General features: G+C 50.0%; 1 protein-coding gene and 2 long non-coding RNA genes across 3 annotated transcripts in view; 1 reads left to right on the top strand and 2 right to left on the bottom strand.

Moving 5' to 3' along the window:
* Positions 1-1,025, bottom strand: part of LOC143259388 (uncharacterized) — a 44,739-nt gene extending 43,714 nt beyond the window's left edge. The window contains exon 1 of the long non-coding RNA XR_013033197.1: positions 314-1,025. This is a non-coding gene — a long non-coding RNA (uncharacterized LOC143259388). The remainder of the gene's footprint in view (positions 1-313) is intronic.
* Positions 1-22,406, top strand: part of LOC117222556 (uncharacterized) — a 50,678-nt gene extending 28,272 nt beyond the window's left edge. The window contains exons 2-3 of the long non-coding RNA XR_004490720.2: positions 14,023-14,411; positions 14,497-22,406. This is a non-coding gene — a long non-coding RNA (uncharacterized LOC117222556). The remainder of the gene's footprint in view (positions 1-14,022; positions 14,412-14,496) is intronic.
* A 340-nt stretch (positions 22,407-22,746) lies between these two features.
* Atf-2 (Activating transcription factor-2) lies at positions 22,747-25,543 on the bottom strand. Its single transcript, XM_033474380.2, has 7 exons — positions 24,998-25,543; positions 24,813-24,906; positions 24,605-24,750; positions 24,202-24,530; positions 23,805-24,018; positions 23,375-23,717; positions 22,747-23,312 (listed from the first exon to the last, which is right to left on the bottom strand). Exons 1-7 carry the CDS (start codon positions 25,046-25,048, stop codon positions 22,903-22,905), a joined length of 1,587 nt encoding a protein of 528 aa, XP_033330271.2. The 5' UTR covers positions 25,049-25,543; the 3' UTR covers positions 22,747-22,902.
* Between the last annotated feature and the right edge of the window lie 223 nt (positions 25,544-25,766).

The raw sequence follows: 25,766 nt of genomic DNA, 5'->3' as shown, positions 1-25,766 counted from the left end.
AGTCACTTTTAACCCTTGCGTTATTCCCCTTTCTATCTTCCCTTTGATATTGTTTAGAAATTCATCAGCGACGTTTCGTGAAAAAAGATATTACATGAAATATTTTAAATGTATTTAATATTTTTAATATTTAATTACTTTTTAAATATATTAAATATTTTAGATATTTATTTATCTTTTAAATATATTAAATATTTTAGATATTTATTTATCTTTTAAATATATTAAATATTTAAAATATTGCGAACATTACTTGTTGTAATCATAAAAGTGTTCATGCTCGGAAGATTTGCAGTTTAAAATATGTACTTACATGCGACCACGAAGATGCTTCCTCGATGGCGGGGGTGGGGGTGTGTTCGACTGCGATGAAGGAGAATATCGTAGTTAAAACGTTTCGTTCCTCGTCAATATTTGAAGCGGTTGGGACAGCAGCTCGTTCTTCTGCGTCGTTTAGTCCTTGTTCCGCGATATGCGGTCTGATTCTCGTGTTCGGGTCGTTGGCAATCGTTCGTATTCGTTCCTAATTGCGACGAGACGCGCGGTTAAGTCACGGCCGAAGAATCGGCCGTTTAACAGGTTAAGCCCACCTCGTCGTCCCTATCGCCGGAATATGCTTCTGTTTACCCTCGCTCTCGCTTTGCATACCCGAACGGAGCCGGGAGCGCTCCCGAATCCATTAACCGTCGTTACAGCGCGTCCGTTTGCTTAACACCGTTGTCGCGAATCCGACAAGAAAGCGAAAATAAGGGAACGCGCTGACACGGCCGATCGAGGCAGCGACAACTTGTGGTCACGATCCGGCTGTCAAAAATTCTGCACCGCCTGAGAAATCGGATCGAACTTGTTGCGATGTGTGCGCGCCACGGCGTGTTTCGTGCTTCCGCTCGTCGCGGAAGACCCCGAATAGTTCCGGCGTGAAAACCCGCCTCGCCAAGGGTTCAAATTCCGATCGATCGCGGCATTTTTTTCTTGAAGCACCGTGCTCAGGCCAGCGGCATCAGCTCTCTCGTCGTTCCCTGCACGCCGACTGTCAACTGCAACGTCAACGCGTATTACGCGCGACTCGTCGAACCGAGGAACGGGTTCTCGGTTCAACAAAGTTCTCTCCGTTTCCCGGCCGCCTCATCAATTTTAATTAAACCTGCCTTACGTAAACCGTCACGTCCAGTCGGTTTTACCTGCTCCGTCGGCAACGATACTCGCTTCCCCCCCGCCACGTTCTCCCGAAAAATTTCTCCGAATGCGCGGTTAATTATCTCCACGGGAAGGTTTCGCCTCCCGGGTCTTCGCGAAATCGAGCGGGTTTGCATGCGGGAACCCCGGCCGGGATCCCTAATCGAGCGGAAACAGATAATGCCCCGGGAGCGAAGTCACCCTATTAACCCATTAAACACGCCGATGTCCTATTTACCTAGCCTTTTATTTAGTTTCGCGACCGAACCTAAGCAAAAATCTATACCGGCGAACGATGCGCTTTTCTCGGCCAGGTCGCGCAACTCGAGACCGTATTTCGAAAATGTCGCATCCAAAGAATATGAAATCAGAGTTAATGGAAACATGCATTATCTAAAGACAGTGTATCTGGAATTTTTCGTTTCAAAGTAGCACGGTGCGTGCATATCGAGACAATATAATAAGATGTCTGCTTCTTCCGAATGACAAAAATCCCGAAAATGAATTCTACTAGTCTCAGTAACTGGTCCACAAAATTTTGCTATCGACCGAGGTGGACCAGTTACTGAGACTAGTGGGATTGATTTCCGGACAGGTACGAAAAATCTCGAAAATGAATTCTACTAGTCTCAGTAACTCGTCCAAAATTTTACTATCCACCTAGGCGGACCAGTTACTGAGACTAGTAGAATTGGTTTTCCTGATTTTTGGGATCTGTCCGGAAATCCATCCTACTAGTCTCAGTAACTGGTACATCTCGGTCGATAGCAAAATTTTGGCCCAGTTACTGAGACTAGTGGAATTGATTTTCGGGATTTTTGGGATCTGTCCGGAAATCCATCCCAGTAGTCTCAGTAACTGGTCCATTTCGGTCGATAGTAAAATTTTGGACCAGTTACTGAGACTAGTGGAATTCATTTTCGGGATTTTTGGGATCTGTCCGGAAATCCATCCTACTAGCCTCAGTAACTGGTCCATCTCGGTCGATAGCAAAATTTTGGCCCAGTTACTGAGACTAGTGGAATTGATTTTCGGGATTTTTGGGATCTGTCCGGAAATCCATCCTACTAGTCTCAGTAACTGGTCCATTTCGGTCGATAGTAAAATTTTGGACCAGTTACTGAGACTAGTAGAATTCATTTTCGGGATTTTTGGGATCTGTCCGGAAATCCATCCCACTAGTCTCAGTAACCGGTCTACCTGGGTCCATAGCAAAATTTCATTCAATTCCATAGCAAAAGCGGGCTTCCTTCGCTTATTGGCCACCGTTTTTCGCTAATAACTCGTAAACGAAGCCGCAGATCGCATTTTCGCAAAAGAAAAAGTTACTTGAAATGACCTCAGGAACCCCTTTCCGCAGGAAACCCTGCATAGTGAATAATTGCGAAGCATGCATCCAGTGGCACGCGTCCGACGCTAATACAAAATATCATGCTTCCGTACACGTTGCGTCTAATCGCGAACGCATAAGTCCAGCAGCTTACGTGCAACACTCATAGGAAATCCCGCCTTTGCACATGTGCAACGCTGCGTTCGATCCGTCGACCGTTGCCTTCTTATCAGCTGTTTACGTCGGTCGCCTCAAACAAAGAATTCGTCGAACGAACAGCCGGCTCGCATTTTATTTACAAATTCCGCTTACCGTTCGGTGCATAACACAAAAGAAAGACAGAGTCCGTGGACCACCGCGGTCCACGCAACGCGCTCGAGCCGAAGATTATATCAGCCGCGGAGCGAAGAGAAGAGGCGACGCGGCGAGGCGGGAGGAATGAAAAAGTATCGGCGACCTCGGGAGCTCGGAAAATAAAAAATAATCTGACGTGTACGGCGAGAGCGGTATCGCGGCCGGCAGATAGAGGAATTAGCTCGCAGGCCGCTTGTATCAAGGGGTCATCGCGATCCCCCGGAAATGGAGAAGATGGGGTCAAGAGTGTCGCGCGGTCGGCCCGTCTGGTTGGCCGGAATTTCCATATGTAATGACCGAGCCGTTCGAGCGTAAAGAGCGACTTATGCGAGCGCGTAACGTAACGTCGTCTGGCCATCGCGATGAGTGCACTCAGGCTAACTCCAATTCCGTGGAAAGTCTTGGTCCGACGCGAGCGCCGCTCCGAGACCGTTATAAATATTTATCAGAGAGAGAGAGAGAGAGAGAGAGAGAGAGAGAGAGAGAGAGACAGGGCCGTACAGAACAGTGAACACGCGCGCCGGGCTTTTCGGCGAGAATCGACAAACGCTCGCTCGACTCGCCGCGTCCCGTCGCGTCCCGTCGCCTCGCTTCGATTCGATTCGCCGATGCGACCGGTTATCTATTTCCGGTCGACGGTGCAATTTTCCCGGAGAATTGTCAGCGCGCCGGCCACGCGGATTCGTTCGAACAAATCCGCGTTCTTCGGACGGCAGGTCCGCGCGTTCTTCGCGCCGCGGACACGAAGGACTCGGCCTTCGCAGATAGAACCGCGGGAAACCGACTCGTAATTGTGACAATTAGCGCCATTGTGTCCTCTTAAAGCGTTTATTACGGCGCTGCTCTTTTGTCGAGTCCGTCGCCGAACGCAGTTTCGACCGGCGCCGCGGCGAACCAGTTCGAATCGTCGACGGATACACGGCGAGGAAGTTCGGCTCAAGGTGACGCATAAATTCCGAGGCCGACCCGCCCACGTCTCCTTCGCCGCCGCCCCTGGCACCACCCTCGCCGACCCCCCTCGCCGGTGCCGTTTCAATTTTCCGTCGTAATTTCGGGGCTTTTAAAAAGTTTCCCGTGAAATCTCATTTCTTTTCCGCGGCGAGCCATATTTGCATACGCCGACAAGCTAATATCGCTGTTTACTTGGGAAACATAATAATCGTGTACCGCATGTGCGAGGAAACTTGCGGCGGCCGAAAAGGTGAGTTCCCGCGGGAGAGAGTCGACCTTTTTAATATCGATACGAACCCGCGGGATCGCGGCCGGCTATACACTTTCCCTGTCGCGGATCGTAAGAAAGGGGGGAGGAAACTTGTCGTCCGACGATTTAATATTTCACGCGACCTTACGCGACCGCCCCGAGTTCTCCTTCTATTCGCCGCGAACGACGCGCGATCGGCATTCGGTGAAAAATCTCGAGAAGAGAAGACCGTCCGCTGTTGCGGTCGTAAGAACGTATTTCCGTTTCGCGACGCGGTCTCGAGCGGAACCGCGTTCCGTCGGAGTGCACGCCGCGCGCGGCTCGTTTTAATCCAAATTAATTGAATTTCGAGGCACATCTCGGGATTGTCGGTAGGCAACGCGCGTTTAATATGTTCCGGCACGCGGCTATTTATAATAAACAAATGGCCCGGCGGTTTCTACGACGGGCGGCGACGAAAATACGAAACGATTTTCCCGTGGAACGCGCGTTTGACTTTGCGCGTGCAAGGATTATCGTTTGAAATTTGAATGCGCCGGCCCGGAAATAGTCCGGAAGGTTGGAAATGAACGCGGAGGGACCAGGGTGCGGGGAGGGAACCGTGTCTCAGAAATAAAGCAAGAAAGCCTCGCGACAGCTTACGTTCCCACGTATCAACGTATCCAGAGAAAATTATAATTTCAGATCCCGGATTAGCATTTCGCTTACGCTCGAGGAACAGGAAAAAATAAATATACGAAACGACGGTCGCGCGGCTAACCGGACGAAGAGCTCTTTCTCTCTTGCTCTCTTTGTCTCTCTCTCTCTCTCTCTCTCTCTCTCTCTCTCTCTCTCGATGGTTTCGCGAGTGAATCGTCTCGGACGAATTTGTCTTCCGTCGAGAATCTCCTCGAATCGAGGAGCGAGACGAGAACTGAACGGTATTTGAAAAGTTGCTCCGTCGAAACAAAAACCTGGAGGCCGTTACTTCCTCGGAACTTTTATAATGGATACTCGTCCGAGCTTTTTCTCTCTCTTTTTCTCTTTCTTTTCCGTCTCTCCCTCTCTATCTATCGTTCTCTCTGTCTCTCTCTACCTTTCTCTCTGTCCCCCTCTCTCTCTCTCGAAATTAACGACGAATACCCGATGTTCCCGAGGACTAGGTCAGGTGCAAGAACCACCGTGGAAAGAAAGTTGCAATAAGAAGATATTCGAGGCTCCGAACAAAGAGCAGCCGGAAGTTTTCGTTAATACGCGAAGAAAAAGCCGGCGCGGCGCGCGGCTCCGGTATTGTTGATCCTCGGACCTCGCTATGCCGCATCAGAGGAGGGGGCGGGCTGGGGACAGTTATTATCGTACCTTTTGTCTTCCGTTTTGTCGCGAAATTGTCGCGATTGTACTTGCATCGAAGTTAAATCGCGGCACGACCACGAGACGTTGATTCTGCTGCTCGTGATCTGAAACGGAACCTCAGCCTTGGCGGACATTGTCTTCTACGAATGGACAGCAACAATACGGAGCGTCGACGGCGCAAGCGCCAATTTATGCCTGCATAGAGCACGAGAGATTGTTTAAATCTTTGCGATCTTTTGGTGCGTTGAGTTTGTTGGTCCTTGAATGTGATTCGGTAATGAGTTTCAATCTCTGCGAACAAGTGAAAAGAATTATGCGGAAATTGAAGTTGAGGAACTGGAGTTAATTAATTGTGGAGGAAACGGTGATAATAACGCTTTAATTCGTGACGGGATCGAGTATATTATAAGAAAGTACGAATCTCGCGAATTTTCGTAGTTCCGAATATTTCTAGAGTAATTTTTTGAGTAAGAGAAAGGAATGCAATAATACTTTCAGATTCGCGATATATGCGCGAAGTTAGTCACTACCTATAAAATTACAAATAAGATTATTTAATTTTTTAGTACTCAACAGGCATAGCCTAGCCCTTTGCATATAAATTATATAAATTAATTTTCGAATTAAAATTTATATGTACATTTAAACATACAGAAGTACATACAGGAAACGAACGAGAACGTGACTGAGCAGTACGATGAAAGAACACAAGAAAATATAACACAAGAAAAGAGCAGCTTCCGAACAAGATGAATCCATGAACGAAAGAAACGAAACTACGAACGCGTCGAAAATATCGTAACACTCGTCGACCATCTCCGACACAAAAAAACGCAACTTGTTTATTGAAATCGTCTCGAATTCCCAAGTAGACTTGCATCGATCTCGATCGCATCCCCAATTTCAATGGTAAAAAATCCGTGATCGAAGATACGGGGTGCCGCGTTAACGACGAAGACAGAGTCGGCCGAGGCTCGCGTTAATTTTCCTTGGAAGAATCGCGTTCGGCTGGGAAACGGACGGCACCGGTCTACATAATAACGCGTCTTTCGAATACAATGGTCCGTTCATTAGCATTCGGTGCCCCTTCGGCCCCTGTCACCTCTGACCCAGTCATTGAAACGGGCGATACACACAGGAGGCCCCGGGTAGAAACGAAACGAATCCGTTCTTTTTTTTCTGGTGCGTTCAGGATACCGCCAGCTGGCTCTCGGTTAACCGAAGAATCGTTTTCGGTCGGCAGCTAGCGGGGGGGATGAAAACGGTGTTGCTGCGTGGATTTAGCGGTGGTCAAGCGAGCAAGGCAAACCTTGGAAGAAGGAGTAGAAGAAGAGCCGTAGGAGGAGGAGTAAGAGGAGAACGAAGAAGAAGGGAAGAGAGTTTCCCTTCTCTCCTTTTCTCCTGGCTCGGCGAGCCCGACAATCCCCGAGCCTGATCAGTTTAATCTCGCGGGCTCCGGCGCTAACTCGCGGAATTTTCCTGGGGAATCAGACACCGTGCAGAGAGCGAGAAGAAACAAGGGGATCGGGGGAGGAGAGGATCAAGCAGCTCCTTTGATTATAGCGGCGCGCGGATGGTTGTTATACTTAATTAGGGAAAAAAGACGAGGCAGCGGAGAAAGGAGGAGAGAAAGAGAGAGGTTAGGGTGATTCTGCGGGTTCTCACGGTGAAAAAGAGCCCCGGCGGCGGTCGCGGCGGTGGTTTTTCCCCTGTAACGGAACCGTCGAAAGGATTCTCGAAAAGGGCAAAAGCAAGGAGGAATTTTCAACCGGCTCTGTGGCTATGCACCGAGAGAAGAGAAGAGAAGAGAAGAGAACGGTCGAGTTTTCGAGCCGGCAGATGAACTCTGAAGGGCCCGCACAGCCCGAGCGATATTCTTCGTTCTCGCAATTCCGCGCGCGATTCACGAGGACAAGCCGCCAGCCACCGCCCCTGCCCCGTCTCCTCGCCGCGCGCCTTCGTATTTCCTCGCGAATTATGCTAATTACGTGGGTCGTCGTCGTCGACGCCGGCTGGCCTCGGCCTGTCGTCGACGATGTCGTCGTCTTCGTCGTCGTCGTCGTCGTCATCGTCGTAGTCTTCGCAACGGAGCGAGTGGTTTTTCGGGCAAGGGCGAGCCCGGCGAGCCTCGAGCGCTAATTCGCCAAAGGAAAAAGAAAAAATGAAAGCACCCACTCCGAGGATGCCACCGCCGGTTGCTGGCTGACATGGCCGCGGCGAAGGGGTGACGACCGACTCCGGAAGAAATCGATTTATCCGACATACCCGACCAGTCGTTCGCTCCTTTCTGCTCCTTGCGGACCCGGCTCGCGGGACAGGGGACAAACGGGTCCGATGCACCCGGACAAATTGAGAACGACGACCCGCCGAAAATAATGAAGATCGATCGACCCACCGCGCGATGGAAACTCGATTAAACCGGCCGGGCTACGTTCTCGAGATGCTAACAGTCGGCCAGCCTCTCTACGAATGAATCTGGCGAAACGCGGCTATCGGTTATCGCAGGGAACATTGGGGGACTCTTTGGTAGAGCAGCTTCGGAAATCTTTCTTCGGGTGGCCTGGACGAATTCTGAGCTGCCGAGAAATTCGAGCTCGAAATTCACCGAGTCATACTCGGCCGACGCTGTTCGAAATAGACTTGGTGTTGCGAAAGACATGAATAAGGCATTAATGAGTCGGTGGTTATTAGCTTGAATGCAGTTCGCTGCATGCACAGAGACATGTCCTCGGTGCGACACGGTTCTGAGAGCACTGGCGGATAGCGAGCTTTAAGGGAGTGCTGTGAATCCTGCCTAATTGATCCCTCGGTTTATGGGATATGGTTGTTCGTGCCTATTATTAGTCGCCGATTGTTAATAACTATAAGAACGAGCCGCGAGGCTCGAATAATCGAGCCCAAATAATCGAATAATAATTCCCAAATTGTCCATTTTTGTTTGTTCAAGCTGAGGGTCAATTCTGGGGAGAATTTATTGTTTGGTAACTATATGAAAGTCGAAAGCTTTGAAGTTGCTCGCAGGTGGACACGCAATGCGAGAAAATTGCGAGAATTAAGTTTAAAATAGAAGAAGAATTGCAAGAATTGAGATATAAGAATAAGATCGCTGTCTTATGCCCAGTCAATAAAAGTGATTAAAAAGAGAATGAACTCACCATTTAATCTCTATTTGCTGCGACTGACGCAGACAATTTTTATTTTGCGCAAAAATCCGCACTTTGGTCATTAGCGATGTAGATGCGGTGCTGTTATTTCAGATACTCTGTTTAACGTTGCATCTTCGTCTCTGCTGCTCGATTCCTCGTTTCTTGAAACAAGAGAATTTTGATAATTATAATATCGTGCGAAAGATGCGAATAAAGGCACTTCTTTATGCACACAAAATGTTCCGATATTTACTTACTATTCCGTAACAGAAAGTGCGCGCTTCGAGCTCCATTTTTTTCAGTCAACGAGGACTCGTTTCGCGGAACGGTATCGCAGGTTCCATAACCTGCAGGTTCTGGCCTGCACAATATCGTCCCTCGCGACACCGCAAAATCAATTTCCACGGCCCCGGCATCCCCGGCGAGGTCTCGGGGGATGATTTCCAAAGATTCATTAAATTGAGCGTGCGATGGTAATTAAAATTGATTTTAAATGATTTTGCTCATTACCGGAATGAAATTCGTGACAGAGAGAGAGAGAGAGAGAGAGAGGGAGAGAGAGAGAACGCGATAAGATCGCGGCTATTTACATCGTCGATTACGCGGGGAGCCCGCGGAAGGTGCGCAAGGCCGGATAATGGAAATAATTAACAGGATCGTGTTCGGGCCCTCGTGTAACGTCAATAAATTCGGGAAATAACGGGGCCGTGAAAACGATCGCCAACGCGACGGTAATTATCTGTTTGGACGCGGGAAAAAACCGTTCGAGGAAGAACTCTCGCTCCGTGGCATGATTTTCGAAGTTGAAACTTCGGTACGGGTATCCGCGTGAATCGTTGAAGTTAGGCTTACCGAAAGGCGTCGGTTTATCAGTTGTCCAAGTTTCGGCGATAACTTGGTGTTTGATAAGTCGATCGTGATAGCGCGAGTTCAGCGATAACGAACAAGCGTGACACGACGGCTTTATTCGGGGGAACGGTGCTCGGCAAATTTGTTAGAATTTCCAGCGGGAGAAGAGCGAGAAAGAGGCGCGGGGGGAGAGCGAGAGAAAGAGACGAGGTACGCGATCCTCGGTTGATTTCGATCTCTCGAGTCTCGAGTCACCCGATGGTGGTGAATTAATCACGATCGGAAGGCCCTTTATCGTTCTCTGTTCTCCCCGGCAAAAGGCAGTCCGATAAAAAGCTCGATCTCTCAATGGGAATTTCAAAGTCCACCAATAATTAACCGACGAGCGTCACTATTCTCTCCGCCTCTCCCTTTCTCTCTCTCTCTCTCTCTCTCTCTCTCTCTCTTTTTCTCCCGTTCCGTGAGCTCTCCTATCGCAAATTACACGCCGTCGAACGTGTCCCGAATCTAGTCCTTAATGAATCATTATTTCCGATCTGACGATCGCTCTCTCTCTCTCTCTCTCTCTCTCTCTCTCTCTCTCTTTCGTTCTCTATCTATCTATCTATCTATCTCACTGCTCCCCGTTCTCCTCCGAAACGAGGAGAGCCGGTCACAAACGAGATGCGCCGAGCGAGCGTGCATAATGCACGCTGTCGGAGCCGAGGCAGGAAAAAAGTCGCGGGAAATCGGCGAACAGCGAGGTACAGGGAGGGCCGCGAACGCGATATCCTGCTAACGAGCCGGTAATGGGCCAATAATTTCAATTTGCCGGTAGTTGTCGTCGTCGGGCGCGCCACGCGCAGCAAAGATTTCGCGAGACGGCCGACCGCGCTCAGGAAACTTTCTCGCGTTCCGCGCCGCGGAAACAACCGGGAAAAGCCGGGCTTGGATCGAAAATAACACACCTGTGCCCGTTCGGCAAGGTGTGTCTCGGAGAGGCACCTCTATAAAATCATTCCACCGCGAATGCTCCTATAATATTATTCTTAGGACGACTATAAATAACGCTTCGCCGGCGAAAGCCGCTCCGCGCGACCACTAACTATAGACTCGTTTAATAGAGCGACGACATCGTCGCCGACTTGCTTGCTTGCTCGTCGTCCCGTCGACGACCGCCCCTCGTTCCACGTTCTCCCGAGGGCCTGCACTTTTCGCCCGAATTTCACGGTACATCCTCCGCGACACCGATCGGCCTCGTTAAGGAGCGACGTGTATCAGCTGGGGAAATGGGCTGGCACGCTCGCCCCGCGGTTCTTGCCGTAATCAGTGCGTGGGCGGTGTCGCGGGACCGAATCTATGCTCCATTACCAGCGAAATCCGCAACCGAGCCCTCGGGGACCCTTAAACGCGATCGGAGGATCGCGCGCGGCTCTTAACGAATCGCGAATCTCCGGGAGCATGTACTCTGGGACAGGGCTCGGAATTAAGGGCACCGAACACGGCGACGTCGAGGTCTACGCCTCCCTGACTCCCGTCGCGGCGTCCCGCTCCCCTGTGGTCTCCGCTTTCCGCTCGGAACGCGTGCCTGTTGCTTCACGCGTGCCGCGTGTCGCATTTGAGCGACCACTGGCGAGCGAGACGCGAGCCGGGAGGCGTAGCCGCCGGCGTCGCCGCGGTGCGTGCACTTAATTCCGAGCCCTGCTCTAGGGGACGCGTTCGCTTCCGGAGCAATCGAATCCGAACAGGGCTCCAATTTGGCCGAAGAAGCCGACGATTGGAAGAAAAATTGTCGCGACGTCGCTCGATCATGACGGAGCCTGGTCATGCCCCGGAAATTGGCCATACCGGTCGCCGTAAATAGAAAACGATGGTTCGAGGACGCCGCCGTGGAACGACGGAGACTTTCGGACAGGCCGGACGGTTCTACGAAACGGGGTGGGCGGGAAAAAAATATACGACAGTCAGAAGCGAAGAAGAATAGGGCGAAGAAGGGAAAACCCGGAACTGGGGGAAGGACGTGGCAGGATGAAACACCGAACCTGTGCATATGGGGCTCTCGGGGCTTAACCTTGACCCTCGTGGAACGCGAGACTCGCCGCACCCCCGGGCAGACCCTTCTGCTTCCGAGTGTCCTAACTGCTTCTTCGATTTATCCCCGGCTTCGAGTTTCTTATCTCGCCCAGCGGAACAACGCGGGCCCGCTGATCCGTTGCTTCATAAGTTCGCGATAATTGACGATCATCTGGAGGAGGGGAGATCTCCGAGGTCGCGCTTCGCGCGATGTTCTGGCTGGATGTGTTCTAACATCTTTAGTCCGAATTATGACAAAATGACAAGTTATTAATTTGACCGAAATAATTTTGACCGTATTCTTTGACTGTGTCTTGACGGTATTTTGACGGTATTTTGACGGTATTTTGACTGTATTTGACTGCATTTGACTGCATTTGACTGCATTTGACTGTATTTGACTGTATTTGACTGTATTTTACCGTATTTGACCCCATATCACTGCATTTGACTGTAGTTGACTGCATTTAACTGCATTTGATCGCATTTGATTGCATTTGACCGCATTTGTCTGTATTTGACAGTATTTGACCGAATATCACTGTATCCTCGAAGCAATACAAGGACAATTTTTCCTCCCATTTTTTTGTCCACTAATTTACGATTCTTGCAGTTTTCCATCCATTTGTTCAATAAAATAGACTTCTTCTACACTTCGAGAACCATCAATTCCGCGAATTTATTCATTTCTTTCGTAGAGCCTTCGCCGTCTCAAACGTACGACGAGCAGAGACCAAACTACATACAATGTATGTATGTAGTTCCAAAATCAAACGATGCGAGCGACAGATACATTGTTGCATCGCACGCATCGTCGACTCGGTCGCGATCATCAGATGTCTTTCGTTTGTTCGTTGTTTCGTTTGTTCGGACGGTGGGACGACAACGATTTCATCGTCGTGCAATATCCAGCTAGAACATAGCGTTGGACCACCGCGTTGTCGTTCACGTCGTCGTCGTCGTCGTCGTCGTCGTCGTCGTTGCAGACGCGTCTCGGTTTCCTTGGGAACGGGGTGCGGGGACAGGGACGGGGCCGATTTGCTCGGCGCTTGGACAGCGGAATTAGCATACCGCGCGAGAAAAAGCTCTCGCGAAACTTCGCCCCTGCGTCGTTAAAGCGGAAAGCGGCGGGGGCGGAGCCTAGGTGCAAACAGAGAGCCGCGTGTTCCGAACGAGAGAAAAAAAGAAGCGGCCCCGTTTATTCAGCGGGTCGGGGGGGGAAAGCGAACGGAAGACGCGTCGAAAAGTTTAAATAATTGCGCTCCCATCTGGTCCGCGGCGCGGGTTAATTAAAGCGAGCAAGGGCGCGACGTAGATACCTGGCCGAGATACGTCGAACGCTCGTCGAAGGCTTGTTCCTCGTTGCCGAGGAGGATCAAATTCGCGCATCCTTCGCGTCAGATCGAAACGCCTCGCGTTTGTGTCGCGCAAGCAGCGGACGATATGTCGATGTGTCGTGATTAGGCGGGAAATATGTCGCAGAAATGGCATAGCAAAAAGACAAAGAAATGAATGGAAGTGATGAAGTGCGAAAGATGCGATAGAAGATGAAATAAGGGATGAAGATAATTAAATAAAATGAAAAAGGGAGGCGATAATAAAGAATACTGTGTTATTCTTGAAAGTGGAAGATCGGTAAAACAAAAAGAAATAAGATTAGAATAAATAGGAAGAGCACGAGCGAGAAACTTATTCTGTCAGACAGCGGATTTTTATACGAAATAAAAAATTTCATCAGCTCATATCAAACAGAAATTAGATAAAAATGTATTTCTTCTTTCAACGATACTAATACAATAAAAGTAACGTCGTAATATTTTTAAATTCTTCTTTGGCTTCACTGTTCTGCGTATCCGTTTTTGTGATAAACGCAAAAAAATCCGCGGTCCGCTTATTGTTGTTTATACATTTGCGCAATGCGTGTTGCGCAAGAATATGCGTCACGTTGATGGCAAGCCGTTGATAAATATATACGGTGACTGTACACACGGGTCCGAACGGACCCACCTTCGCCGCCTGACTGTTAAAAGCGTGCTCCGACGCCATTCCGCGATTATTCCACGGAGAGAACCGAGTGGCCGGGCTTTCGCATTATCCGGCCAGAAAATTCCGGCCTTATCTCGGCCACAATGACTCGGCTCTCCTGGCTCTATCTGTCCTCCATTCGGCCGTGTCCCCGGGGCGACGCGCATATATTCAGTCCTCGCTCTCTCGCGAATTTTCAATCACATCAGTCGCGACGAGGTTTCGAATCGCTCCGCGCTTGTTATCTGTATCTCGAAAAAAAAAAAAAAAAAAAAAAAAACGAGAAAGAGGAGGCTCAAAGCGCGGCAGCGCGCCGCCCCCGATCTGTCTTTTTCAATTCGCATGCGGCCCCGGCGCTGTCATTCTTTTCAATGCCGTTTGTGTCCCCGCGCTCGCGAAACGACTGATTCCAGATTGCTTGTTTCGCGGATCGCGGAATGCATCAAAGTGCATTGTCTCTTTCGCTGTTATCGCGGCGTCGTTGTTTCCGCGGCGAACGAGCGCGTCGTCGAAGGCGGACGGACCATTCACCGGTGTCGTTTCTCGTTGATTCGCAGGGTCCAGGAAGAGAGAGAGAGAGAGAACCAGCTGAGACGAGGAGCACGAAGGTCACCGGCCACCGAGGTATAATTAGTCCGCCGCTTATGGGGCCAGCGGACCGCCCCGCGTCTCCCGCCGTCACGTCGCTCGGAAAATCGGACTTTGTTCGAACACGTGCGGACCAGACGCGCCTTCCAACCCTGGGAAACCTCGGCCCGGAAGATCCTTGGCCCGCGGAGGACTTCCAGAAACGGTGGTGGAGGACTTCCCGACTCTTTTTACGGACAGAGTAGATTTTCCAAACGGGAGCGCGCGGCCACGGTGTATGTATAGACCGGCAATTAGACTGGCGCGCTATTAATGGAAGGAACCTCGCTGCAGCTTTCATCGGTGTTGCCTAAACAAGGTACGAGGACCGGAAACCCTGCTGCTGTCACACCGGTGGACCAGCATCGTCGCCGGGTTTTTAAGATTTGTGTTAATCGTTGCAGAAGCTCGGACGTCCCCGGAGCCCGGCGATGGCGGGGAGGAGGGGGATGGATGCTTTGAGATTTTTCAGACAATTCGTTTGCCGGGAGACGGAGGAGCAAAGGGCGGCAGGGGCAATTGCTCGGGACGTCGGGGGAGGAAGGCGCAGGTATTCTTTCCAAGGCGGAACACTTTACTGCTGCTCGTTCCGCGCTGGTAATGGAGAATCCCCCAGCCACCCCGAGGAATTAATTCGGGGCTAACGCCGAGACACTCCCCGATATCGAGTCACTTTGCTCTCCGCGGGATCGCCGTGTTGGCATCCGCTCGCCACCCTCTTCGGGGTTAGCTTCTCCTCCCTCGTTCCCTCCACCGTTCCTCTCGGACCGTTCTTTTGGACCACTTTGCCTTTTCCAACGGGCTCGAAACGATTTCTAATTGGCCCCCTAATTTCCCTAGCTCTCTCCTCTCTCTCTCTCTCTCTCTCTCTCTCTCTCTCTCTCTCTCTTTATATCTATCTATATATCTATCTACCTATCTCTGTCTCTCTTTCGAATTTGTTTCAGTAGGTCACCCGACGGAAAAAAGAGAAGATCCGGCCCCGAAACAAGGGAGGAACCGGCGTAACGGTCGCTGGTGCAGCAGACTGGGAGCGTTTGGCTCCGGTTCGCGCCATTAATCGTGCGTTTAAACGGGCCGAGCCTCTTTATTGCCTAGACCGCGGTTTTCAAGATGAGAAGCGAGCTCCTGGCGACGTTCCACGAGAACCGACAAACTCCCGCAGCTTTTTAATTAGCCCGGGAAGAAATCGTTGGAGAGAACACCGGAACACTCCTCTCTCCCTCTCTCTCTCTCTCTCTGTTTCTCCCTCACTTTTTCTCTTCCGCTTCTCTGCCCCTTCTTTCGCGAGCCTCTTCTTCCTCGCCGCGGCCCCTAAATACGTAATTAAAACTCGCTGGAATCACGCTGTACACCGAAATCGTGTAATTGCCGACCGATTCGCAACCACCCGGCGGAATTACACACATTGTCGCGCTAGAACCGCACAGATTTCCGAGCTTCCTCGCCGCGGTCTCCGCGCTGATTCCGCTCGCAGTTCATTCGCCTTCTGCATCTTGACGGTTTCTGTTCCTCGAAACGAGAGGTTCTTTCGTTTGAATGGATGGAACACAGTAGTCGTGCAATTTGAAGAAGGAAGCAGTCCTCGAAAAGTTCATAGAACCGTCCCTTCCGAGTTTCAATGCTTTACGATGCAACGAATCCCCCGCGCGATGTCGCAGGCCGGCGACGAATCGGCGAGATCGCGCTAAGTTTTCCTCGGAATCGTTCCAATTAGGCTGCTCAGCTCTTAGCCAGCTGCATTATTTCAAAAGCGTCCGTTTTCCGAGGGTCATACCACTCGAGCCGGACCAAAGCTGTTCCATTGGCCCTCCTGCAAACACTGCAGAGGCCTGTAACAGCCATCCACTGGTTGAAGTGTCTCGAGGAATCTCCTAAAGTCTCTCCCTCTCTCTCTCTCTCTCTCTCTCTCTCTCTCTCTGAAACAGAGAGCTCTGGTCGCGGAAGAAGATACTCGTGGTGTCGCATCAATGAGAATGAGACGTCCCGAAATTCTTTCCGGAGGACAAATAAACGAAGACGCGGCCCATTGGCGCAGCATCCTCGGGCAGCCGGTAGAGAGACGGACGCGGTTCTCGCGTCGCGCGCGAAAGATTCGTTCTTGATTCGGGGGCGAAGAGGGGCATTCCTCGCAGCTTGATTCCGTCGGTGGAGGGGGCGGAGCAGGGGGCAAATGTGGTGGGGCAAGGAAGGGAAGTTCAAAGATGGCGCTACGGGCGATAGATACGAGCCGAAAGGAGAGGGAGAAAGAGAGAGAGATTGCGTCACCGTCTCTCTCTCCCTCTCTCTCCCCCCACTCCGCCGACCGACAAGGACTGACCGGGCTGAAACGTCCGAACGCGACCGTCGGATGGTTCAGTCGTGCGCGAGACGGTTTTCGTGGCGGGTTGTGCCGGTGGTTTCCGCGTGATCGATGGGGCTCTCTCCGGTTGTGCTCTCGCGAAACACGTAACGTCGCCGACCAATCCCCGGTTCGGTTACATCAGCATCCCCGGCTTGTTGGCTGGCCGCGATTGGCCCCGGTGCACCTCGCGGGAGAACCGTTCACGGTTTTCCGGCGAATCAGTGCCGGCCGTCTGTGCGTGTCCCGCAGAAAGCCGCGGGACGAACGGAGCGGAAACTCGCAGCGGGATTTTCGACGAGAGTGGAAAACGCGTGCCGCGCGCGCGGCCCGACAAAACCCGCTCCGAGCGAGCGAGCGAACGGAGAGGAGGGTATTTTGGACGCAGATCGATCGGACGAGGTCTCTGCCGCGCGCCATGTGACCGGTCAAAAGGACCACTTAGGACGCTCGGATGCGACGCGATCCGGACCCGCGAAAATCGTTCTCTAATCGTCGGACGTCCGTTCGTGCACGCGCGCGATTTCGCTCGGCTTTCGAAAGTCGATAGGCCGTAGAATCATCGCCGGAAGTCTTCGCGCGAATCCGACGAGTTCCTGCTGCCGCGAAATCGAGGAACTTGCCGAGCGAATTCGGACATGTGCACATATTTTCATCTCGTCGCATTTTCGTCTAATTTTCTACGAATTTTTCTTTGGATTTGTCGGGGTGCGCTCGATCGGAGGAGAGGGGAAGAACTTCGCCGGTTCTAGGCTGTAAGCACGGTTTGTGCGGGCTCGTGAGATATTCCGGTCGTTATCGGTTTTTAGGAACCGGAAATAGCAGCACCGCGCGCTTTCAACGTTTCCTCCTCCTCTCTTATCGGGGATTCTTGTATTCAACCGCACCGCAGCAAACGCGATAGCATCAATTACATCACGGCCGCGATTGCATCCAGAGCGCGCGCAGCAGCCGCCGAGGCAATGCTGTTAAAAAATTACTCGGAACCTCTCGCACGCGTCCCACGGTCTCCGAGCAATTTTTTAATCGAATCACGCGCGCGCGATGGCGGTAGGTGTCGGAGCCACGACGGACGCGAGCGGATTCGATTCTGAAAGCCGTGCAAATTCGCCGACCGTGTTTCTCTACTGACTGGCGCGTGCAGTGTCGTTGTCTCGGGTCAGATGTAAAAATAAAAGGAAACACAGACGTCTGTCTCAAGGCTATCGTGCCGCGTATTGTCTCGGCCAGGACCGTACAATCGAGCGACGGTGTGTGTGCAGCCTCCCCGAAAGGCTCTTTTTTCGTTCGTCCGAATTTCGTTCAGAAACTTTTGGGTCTATTCGAAACCCGGCAGCATCTCTGTGTCGCGCGATTCCATGGCCGCGCAGCAAAGTTCGCGCGGTAGCTTCCCTAAACAACCGCTTTTCTCGGAAGAGAAGCTTTTTTACCCAGGTTTTCGCGAAGGGCATCGATCACAGCAGCTCCTCATAAAGTCTCTCTCTTTCTCTCTCTTCGTTTATACAGCCGACGGTTTCTCGGTTCCCCGAATGCGACGACGCGGATGTACACGCGCGGATACTCTTATCGCGGTCTCGCGAGCCGTGTGCGCGTTTATACAGCGTTAAAAAATCCTCCCAAGGAGAACGGCCCGAAAAACAAGCTGGTGCTGGTGGTGCGCGAGAAACGCGGCCCGCCTCGGTCCGAATTTCACGTTCGGAACTATAGTTCGATTTATCCGGGAAATTCCGAAATACGAACACACGGTGTCGCGACGAACTTTCCGGGATAATTTCGTAGATTAATAGCCGCGCTGGCAGAGCCAGAGCCTCTGTGTGCCCGTGTAAAACGACCTCGAAATCATTGCCACGGAATTTTAGGACGCGACGCTATCGCGAACCGTTTATCTCGATTGTCCCGTCGCGAACGCGCCCGCTCCAATTTTCCAGCAGCAACGCTCTCTGGTTGCAGCGTTTCGATTGCTCTATTTGTCGATCGGAAACAGTCCAGACTTCGGTCACGATCTGAAGGAACTGGAACGGTTTGAACTTTCGATATCAGTGTCAACTTTTTTCGTTCGAGCTTAGAACCGCGTTCAACTCTTCGCCAGAATCGTCCAGCAGCAGCCGCGGCTCTTCCTGGAGCTCTTCCAATGCCTGTTCAACCAGCCCGCGCGCTTTTTCCGTTGCGAGCCGACTGTCAGCCGGTCGATCGGGCGATAACGAGGAAGGTTAGCGATTAAAGTCGAGGCACGAGCGTTCTGGCCGCGACGCGATATCTGGCGTTTCCGTAGTTTATTTTCGATTGGTCGGTTCCCAGGAAACCGCGACACAATGTTGGCTTTTTATAGTTCCCCTTCGGGGCCGGCGGTCTCTGCTAACATGGTTGCACGTGCGTTGCATCGGTTGGGTCCCTTGCCGCGAGAGAGCCACGTGTTCTCGCGGCACATTCCTGCGGCTCTCCCGATACTCTCTCGCGCTTAACCTTCGGGGCTTCGTCTTTTAACACGCTCCTATGAGCCTTCGGTAAACAGCGGGACGCCGTAAAAAAAGGAGGACTGTGTTTTCCGTCTATTTATGGGGAGTAGTGGAGTTCAGTGTCCAAGAACGACGTATATGTGTGTGTGCGCGTGTGTGCCGCGCGATCGCGTTAGAGGCCTTAGACAGCGATAACTGGAACGACGCCGTCGCCGTCACACAGATAACGCGCGCCTTTTGCTTATCCGAGAAATCGAGACCCGCCGAAACCTTGAGACACCCGGATTAATTCGAGCCCCGACACAGTCTCGCGATACCAGGTAAACTCGGCTTTTACGGCTCTGCCACGTATAGGAGTAATTAAAAATGGACGATCCTGGAAACGCGAGTTCCTCCGTCGGCGCTGTGTCGCGAACATTTGTTCCGGAGAACCACCGAACGTCGTTTCGCGAGTTCCAATAACTTCGACAAATCTCGCTAAAGAATCGGGTCCCTTAATTTACAATTGTCGGACGAACCTCGACAAATCCTGGAACACGGAAAGCGATCGTTTCAATCGTGCGCGACTGCAAAGCGTTGTTTCACAGCTGTTGAACACGTGGATCTTTTTAGCGACGCCGCGGACGAAGACGCAGAACGGCAGCGAGCCGCGTGTTTTATGGAAGCGACATTGTCGATTCGTCCTTGACGCGGCGGAACAGGTTCAGATCATGGAAACAGAAGCCCGCGGAGTAACGGCAATTGGGTCACATACGCGTCTGATCAGCGATCTCTGAATCCAGTGGCAGCGCGAGGCCGCGGCGGACGTCTATCCGATCGATACCAATTAAACCACGGGCCGCTGATCTAAATCACCGGAAACCCCGTAAGGGGGCGGCTCCGTTCGCAACCCCCCGGCTCCTCGGGAATTCGCCGCCTTGGCTTGGTATTTTGCAAATTAATATCCCATCGCGTCCGCTGAAAACGATGAACGCCGAACGAACCGCGAACGATCTTCGGACCCAGTACGCGTTTCACGTTGTACAGACTTGCAGTCTCGATTCTTTTTGATCTCCGACAGTGAATTCTAGCGAAGAAGCACGCGCGCACAGTTGGTAATCTCTTTCGTTCTTGGTAGTTAACTGAAAAATTCGAGCAGAGCCGCGTTAGCAAATTCGAAGCTGCGGAACGTTTATGCAACTCTGTGCTGTTCCGCCGCGGATCGCACGAATCACGCGTTTAACAAGTAAGAATGCGTTCGACCGCGGCAAAAAGAACGCGTATAGCCCCGAGGGACCCGGCGCATGGATCTGGATCTACCGATCGAGGTTTTTCAGTCGCGTCCCGCCCGTAAGACTTTCGTGCGGAGAAACGCGCGCGATTCTACGTAATGGATTGAAAAACTGAAGAAACTGGCCTGGTCTGGTCCAAGGTTAGGGATGGCGCATTGTATAATAGCCACGCGGAGGACTCGATTCAGGGCCGTAAAAGTCGGGCGGCCGCGTGGGGCGACGCGCGATCTATTTTTACCCGAGGCTTCGAACTGCGAAACTGAAAAGCCTCTGGCGCACGGAAGATCCATCCTCCCTGCTGCCTTGTGTTCCCCAGCGAGAGAGAGATATATATTAACCTGCGAAACGAGTTAACGAGCCGATTCAGCACATCGCCTCTATCTCCATGCAAATTCCACGATAATAGGCCGCGACAGCGTCGCGAGGTGAATACACTTGAGAATCATTTTCATTCGACCTTTGACCGGTATAAAAGAATAAGTGACCCCGCGATGGAAGCACCAGAGACTCGCGGATCCGGTGGAATTTTCTGTACGTTAATTCCGGTTACCACTTCCTCGCTGAATAATCGTAAGCGTTATATTGAGAGTTTTCTTCGTTACTTTCGACGTTGTAACATTGTCGTAGCTTTGCTCTCTCTGGACGCGTGAAATTGTATATAAGATTGTATGTAGGATTTTTGAGGACAGTGAGCTGCTCTGTTTGCAGGGTTTCTCGAACTGTTATAGAGGAGACTTCTCCAATATTAAGAGTTTTCTTCGTTACTTTCGACGTTGTAACATTGTCGTAGCTTTGCTCTCTCTGGACGCGTGAAATTGTGTATAAGATTGTATGTAAGATTTTTGAGGGCAGTGAGCTGCTCTGTTTGCAGGGTTTCTCGAACTGTTATAGAGGAGATTTCTCCAATATTAAGAGTTTTCTTCGTTACTTTCGACGTTGCAACATTGTCGTAGCTTTGCTCTCTTTGGACGCGCGAAATTCTGTATAAGATTGTATGTAAGATTTTTGAGGACAGTGAGCTGCTCTCTTCGCAGGGTTTCTCGAACTGTTATAGAGGAGACTTCTCCAATATTAAGAGTATTCTTCGTTACTTTCGACGTTGCAACATTGTCGTAGCTTTGCTCCCTCTGGACGCGCGAAATTCTATATAAGATTGTATGTAAGATTTTTGAGGACAGTGAGCTGCTCTGTTTGCAGGGTTTCTCGAATTGTTATAGAGGAGATTTCTCCACGAACGACTAGCTGAAACGTACAAAAGGGGAATTCTTCCGCGTTATCGATCCCCCAACCGTTATCGGACTAGGGAAACCGTTGGTATTTACAGAGCAGCCGATAATTCGAGTTTCATCTCACTTGGCCCGTTGTGCTGCAATGAGTCAACGGGGGCGCCCCCTCCGCCACCCTCTGCTCGCGGGATCTTGTTTGTCGAAAAACCAGGCGGTTTTTGAATGCGCTCTGTCGATATATTTCTCTCTCTCTCTGGTTAGTGCCCGCCCTGTCTCCGAGCAGCGCACAGACTCGCTGACAAAACACGAGATTACTCGGCAACGACGCTGTATTCTCTGTAATCGGGAGCAAACATGAATTTCGCCGGCGATTAGATAATATTATGCGATGGAAATGTGCAGCGTGTGTTTGGCTGCCAACGAAAAAAATGGCCAATCGTTGAACCTTCGTCCGGTAACGCTGAGAGGAAGAGGAGGCCCCCCGAACCCGCGTGTGGATATTTGAGCCGTTTATTATGAAAGTGGCACAAGTCACTTTGTTTCTAAGTCGATAGATTTAAGGGTTTGCGTTTTAACACGTTTAAAAATATGGATGCTAACTTTCGAGAAGATTTACTTGTATTTGTTATCTCGGGATACTGATATTTTTCTCAGTATAAATAATTTCGTATAAACATTAAAAAATCACCACTTTTCATTACGGTAAAGTGACTTGTGCCGCTTTCAAAATAAACGGCTCATTTGGTGCGAACGAATCGAGGAAACAGGAGGGCGAGTGGAATTTCGAAGAAGAGGAAGTTACGTGGAGCAACACGTATCGTGCCCGAAGTCCCTTATCATTCTCCTGTCCGGTGTAGAGTTTTTAGACGACTGGACGGAGAACTGATAAGGGCCCGAGGGTCACAGATTCATCGCGGGACTGGCCCCGATGCGCGGAGAAACGTTCTGGAAACGTTTTTAACGCGACGAAGCACTTTGTACACCGGCAATAAAGATATTCGAAATGCTTGACGAAAAATATTTTCTCGAATTGTTCAACCCCTGTCATCCACCCCTAAGTTATCCATATAAGATAGAGTATTGTTATTCGTATAATAATATTTTAGATAGGATAATAAACGTAATCTCATTGATCGGCGTTCAAACCTTGAATGGACAACCGAGTCCCCACTTTTTTTTTTGCATTCCGTTACAAGTATTATAAAACTGTTAGAACTATACTTAAGCATACTAGCTAGCCGCGCGAAGGTTAAACCAATAATTATTGAATATCTCGGGGTATAGTTTGTAAAAATAGATGTGTGCAATAAATGTACACTCAATGTTCTAATGTTCGCGCAGGTGTGAATGGTGTAAAACATTTCAATACAAAATACTTCTCTTTATTTCTGTGTAAATAAATAAAAAAATTTTGTATATGTACAAACGTTCCCCACACTTACTTCATTTTCCTTTGAAAGAAAATTAATATCAACGATCGACCAAGGTTTTCGCAACAACCCCTGCTGCGTCGAGCTCAAGCATCCGTGGTTTTCTGTCCGTGATCGATCTCGTAATTAGGATTAATCTGGATGATCTGCCTCGGAGCGTCCTCCACTTTTCTGATCGAGTTTTGCACGATCAGGATCTGCTTGGTTTCCTCCTTCTCGGCCAGGAGCTGGCCAACCCCCATGATCTTCAAGGTGGGTACAGTTTTGATCAGAGTGGCGCTTGGAATCGTTATGTTAGCTGTGCAGTCGGCTTTGGGAAAGATGATTGCGTTCTTCGCGGGTGCTAAGGACAGCCTTTTTTTCGGGACAATAGGAACTTCGGAGGAGGAGTTGAAAGCCGACGATCTTTTTACAGCGACTCCCATCGGAGTGTTCGAATTCGTGGTCAGATCCGAGTTCAGCGGTATCACTTTTTGACCGAGTACCATACCATTCCCTGTAACAGACCCAGTAGCGTTATCACGTGACGCTGAAATCGATCGCTTTCGATTCGGCTACCTTTCTGGATCGCCTTCGTGACCGGACAGTCCTTATGAGCCAACAGGATCGTCTTTAGCTTGGCTACTTCGGCTCGCAGGACCTTTATTTCCATCTGCAGAGCCACGTTGGTCTCGTTCACGTTGGCGACCGTTCTCTCGAGCTGGTGGATCCACGCTTTTCTCTTCGCCCTCGCTCTCATCGAGCTCGCGCGATTCCGCTCGAGTATCTCCTTCTTCTTCACCTCCTGATCCATCGGTTGTTTATTCGGATTTTCCTTTTTCACGGCGCTAGACTCCCGCCTCTCGTCGCTCGGTTTATCGTTTTGCGAAGCGGTGCTTTTGATTAACACCTGTTTCAGTTTCTGTAATCACACGTACGGTAAACGTACGCGATGGAGTAAACCCGGGGATGGTGATTGGGAAAGGAATTCGTGGCAGGAATTAAATACCATTTTGGCCAGAGACAACGAGGGAGGCTTCTTCGGCTCTGCCTTTGCGGTACATTGCAGAGGGGGCTCCGTTTTTATTACGACGGTTTGTTGTTTCAACGACGACTGAGCGACGCAGGTGTTAATAGACTCGCAAATCGGGACCGCCGATAGCTGCATCAATTTGCCATCGGCTGTCTTTAACAGCAGTTGCACCTCCGCGCCGTTTATCGATCTTGAAAAAGACGGATGTTCAGTCGAATCTAGCATCGATTTAATTAGACCTCGCATAACGAATACGGGATCAATCCTGACCCATATTATTTAATACATAAAAGTAGTGTTCGACTTTATCGCTTAAAAATATGAATCCCGCATTCGCCGATTACCAAGTAACCACCGTTTCAAGGTCACTTACAATTGCGGACCAACTTGATCCTCTAATACTCTCGGTATTATTTGCGTACTAGTAACTTGATTGATAATATTTTCTACAAGTGCCCCATTCTTGACTCCCACTACTTTATTTTTTAGCAATTCTTGCTCCTCTGTTCTTGCCAGCTTCACGCTGGTGCAAATCTCTGTGTCTACGGTGGTACTCTCGTCGGTGCCTTTCTCTGTAATGGAAATGCTGCTGGTGCATTCCTGAACGCTGCCATCAGAAAGAATCTGATTGTTGCCAGAGAGCACGTCGGCTATATGGGGGAATATGTGAGGAGTGTGCAGCGTATCGTCTGTGATCCCAGCCTAGAGGAATACTTGTTAACTAAAGGTAAGTCTGTTAAGATTAGCGTCTTCTAGTTCTTCTTCTTGCTTGTTACCTCTGTTACCGAGAGGGTGCCTGTGTTCCCAGACTCCACCGCTCTCCTAAATGTTTCCTCGAAAGGATTCACATTCTGCAGATCCTGGAAGAGACCTACTTCTTCACAATTTCTGATGAATCTTGTGGGTGTAGGAGTTTGGTCAGCTGTCGACAAAAGTATCATTATTTTCTGTTTCCTACCTGTGACAATAGCTTGTGGTATCAACCTGCGAAACCAGCACTCTTCGAACCGCTTCCTAAATTTAGCATCATGTCATGCTTCTTTTTATGCACCGTCAACTGATTCTCATTGGTGAAACTCTGAAAATGGTAATTATTCAAAATGGTAAATTCATCGATTATTTAAAATAGTAACTGTTCAGGTTGTTAACATAATAAATGATAGACTTACCATGTCACAACCGGATGAAGAACAAGCAAATGCCTTCTCCGTGTCTGTCATTGTTCACTCACGGCAAAAAATGTTTTATAACACTTTACAAACACTGCAGTGTGAGATGTAACACAGCAGAGAGGGTATTGTATACAGAGCTTCAAGTCAGGATAATCATTTCCTTGGGAATTACTGTTGCTCCGATACATACTATGGAAAACTGACGACAGTATAACTGTTCTCCGTCGACGTGATGTTAAACAGACACAAACTGATACTCAACGCGAGGATTCTACACGGAGAACCAAATATTTTTATATCAGCTGTTTCCATATTGCAAAGACTGGTCTGTAGTGAGACTATTCTTGGAAGCGTCATCTGGGGTAAAATGCTCAAACTATTGAACAATATGATCAACAGAAGAGAGCAGTTGATAGACAGTCTCGACTTGCACAAACTCAGCATATATGCACACATTGCATTTTATGGACCATTTTGCCTCACGTTTGGGGGCTTAAAGACCCCCATACCGTTTCGGCATCGCTGACAGCGTTGCCGATAGTTCACGAATTTGGGTACGTTAGCAGGAAACGACTATACATTTCGCTTCTACCGTTATATTCTCACTCGTTCTGAGATTCTGAAATTCGCCTGTAGGTGTCATGACCGGGTAATGTTCTGATAAATTCGCAGCAAGGGTTAAAACGTCTTAAAATACTAAGATATTAAATTCCCGAGCGCGTTTAAACGATAACGAAGACGATTGTGAGAAGGAAATAAATATGGG

The sequence above is a fragment of the Megalopta genalis genome, chromosome 4 (genome assembly GCF_051020955.1).
Source record: "Megalopta genalis isolate 19385.01 chromosome 4, iyMegGena1_principal, whole genome shotgun sequence".
NCBI lineage: Eukaryota > Metazoa > Arthropoda > Insecta > Hymenoptera > Halictidae > Megalopta > Megalopta genalis.
Note: the sequence above shows the minus strand (reverse complement) of the source record. Positions and strands in the feature narration are given on the sequence as shown.

Bases quoted from the DNA above. Each gene is read 5' to 3' on its own strand.
- Atf-2 (XM_033474380.2), bottom strand. From the start codon at position 25,048: ATGACAGACACGGAGAAGGCATTTGCTTGTTCTTCATCCGGTTGTGAC. The intron at 24,751-24,812 runs GTTGATACCACA...TTTTGTCGACAG, and splicing joins GAAGAGTGCTGGTTTCGCAG to CTGACCAAACTCCTACACCC. The intron at 24,019-24,201 runs GTAAGTGACCTT...GTCTTTTTCAAG, and splicing joins GATCAAGTTGGTCCGCAATT to ATCGATAAACGGCGCGGAGG.